The 1,567-nt window shown below is 55.3% G+C and overlaps 1 protein-coding gene across 1 annotated transcript in view; it reads right to left on the bottom strand.

Moving 5' to 3' along the window:
• The window catches only part of LOC104079912 (FERM domain-containing protein 6-like), a gene marked incomplete at both ends in the record, with an annotated part of 4,507 nt that extends 3,250 nt beyond the window's left edge, over window positions 1–1,257 (bottom strand). Inside the window, 2 exon segments of the mRNA XM_009582102.1 lie at window positions 4–73; window positions 1,096–1,257. Coding sequence (XP_009580397.1) covers window positions 4–73; window positions 1,096–1,257 — 232 coding nt within the window.
• Window positions 1,258–1,567: the final 310 nt, after the last annotated feature.

The raw sequence follows: 1,567 nt of genomic DNA, 5'->3' as shown, positions 1-1,567 counted from the left end.
CGCCTCCCGGGAAGATCTGGATGCCCCGCGTGGTCAGCCCCAGCGTCAGGGAGGCCTCCACCTCCCTTTTGTCCTAAGGAGGAAAAAATTAGATGGTTTTAGATACACAATTTGCAGCAAGAAGTGGATAAATCTGCCCCCCCCTCAGCCCAGGTATCCTCCTCTAATCACCCCAACTCCTGCGCAGCAACAACAGCCGCAGGCAGTAGGTGCCACATCAGTCATAGAATCATTTAGGTGGGAGAAGACCCTTAGATCATCGAGTCCGACCATTTAATTAACGATGCACACATACCACCCGGTCACGTCCTCTAACACCCTCCCCAGTCTCACCTCCCAGGCGCCTGCCACCCCCTTACCGCTCAGAAACACCCCACTTATGGGGTCTGGAAAAGCAGTTTAACCTCAGAAAACTTGGAAGGACCTTCAGAAACAGAGCTGGGGCACTTTTACGCTTGAGCCCAACCTGCTCCTGCACTGGCACAGAGCAGGTGACAGAGGGCAGCCCACCCTGCCTGCAGCAGCATGGGTGGCACCGGCCACGCACATGGCCACTGTCTCTCATGCACATCTCCCTGGGGGGCTGGAAACAAGGTTGGTTTTTTTTTTTTTACAGCCCTTTTTAACAATGTACCCCCCTTGCCGTGCTCGATGCTCTCTGTACTTGCCATTCCCTGTCCTCTCCCGAAGGCAAACTTCTCTTGAACTTAAGGATGCTACAAAATGGTTTGCAAAGCACCAGCTCCCAGCAAACAAATTGCTTTGTTCCCCAGGAGAAAAACCCAGCATATATTTCTTAGCGAGCGGATACCAAAAAATAAGATCCCAGAAACCCCACGGCTGCCTCCTTGCACCCCGGCAAACCTCTCGCCTCTCCATAACTTGTAGAAAATGGGAGGACTATAAAAAACTGCATCTCCCTGCCTCTGGGAGCAAAGCACTGCCCTCGAGACCGCTCTCCTCCAGCCGGCGAGTGCCAATTCAAACGCAGCTCTTCCCAAAATACCTTAGAAATTGTTCGGCAGTTGCTCCTTTCAATAAATATAATACATGAATACAAAGCCCAGGCCGGGTTCGCAGCCGGGGCTCACTCACCTTGTACAACCTGTAGTAGTGCACAGCCACGTCGTCCAGCCGGACGGCCTCCTTGATGTATTTGAGATGGGCTTCCGAGGCCGTCAAGGCAAACTGATCTTTGTGCATGTTTGGGACGTGCTTCAGGATGTAGTCCTTGCCCCTCTTCGCAACCACCCCCCCCTGTTGGGAGGAGAAGAGAAACTGGTCCAGGGGAGCCGCTCCGTGCTCGGGGCTGGCTGCCAGCCCCGGCGCTCCCGGGCAGCGGCGATTTCCAGGGAAAAGGGAAATGGGAGCAATACGCTCCGTTATAGAGACGTGCAAGCAAAATTAAAATAGATACAGCAGCCAACAACTTCTCACCAGCAGGATTTCCCACTGGGAAGCGCACGTTTGCTCCGCGTCCCCGGCCCATGGAGCTCACACCACCGGTGACACCCGTGCCGGGGCAGGGAGAGCCACGCGCGGGGTCCCTGCACGGCGGGGGGCGCGG

Source organism: Fulmarus glacialis, unplaced genomic scaffold (genome assembly GCF_000690835.1).
Source record: "Fulmarus glacialis isolate BGI_N327 unplaced genomic scaffold, ASM69083v1 scaffold27577, whole genome shotgun sequence".
Lineage (NCBI taxonomy): Eukaryota > Metazoa > Chordata > Aves > Procellariiformes > Procellariidae > Fulmarus > Fulmarus glacialis.
The sequence above is the reverse complement of the archived record's forward strand: the minus strand, read 5'-3'. Positions and strand labels throughout refer to the sequence as shown.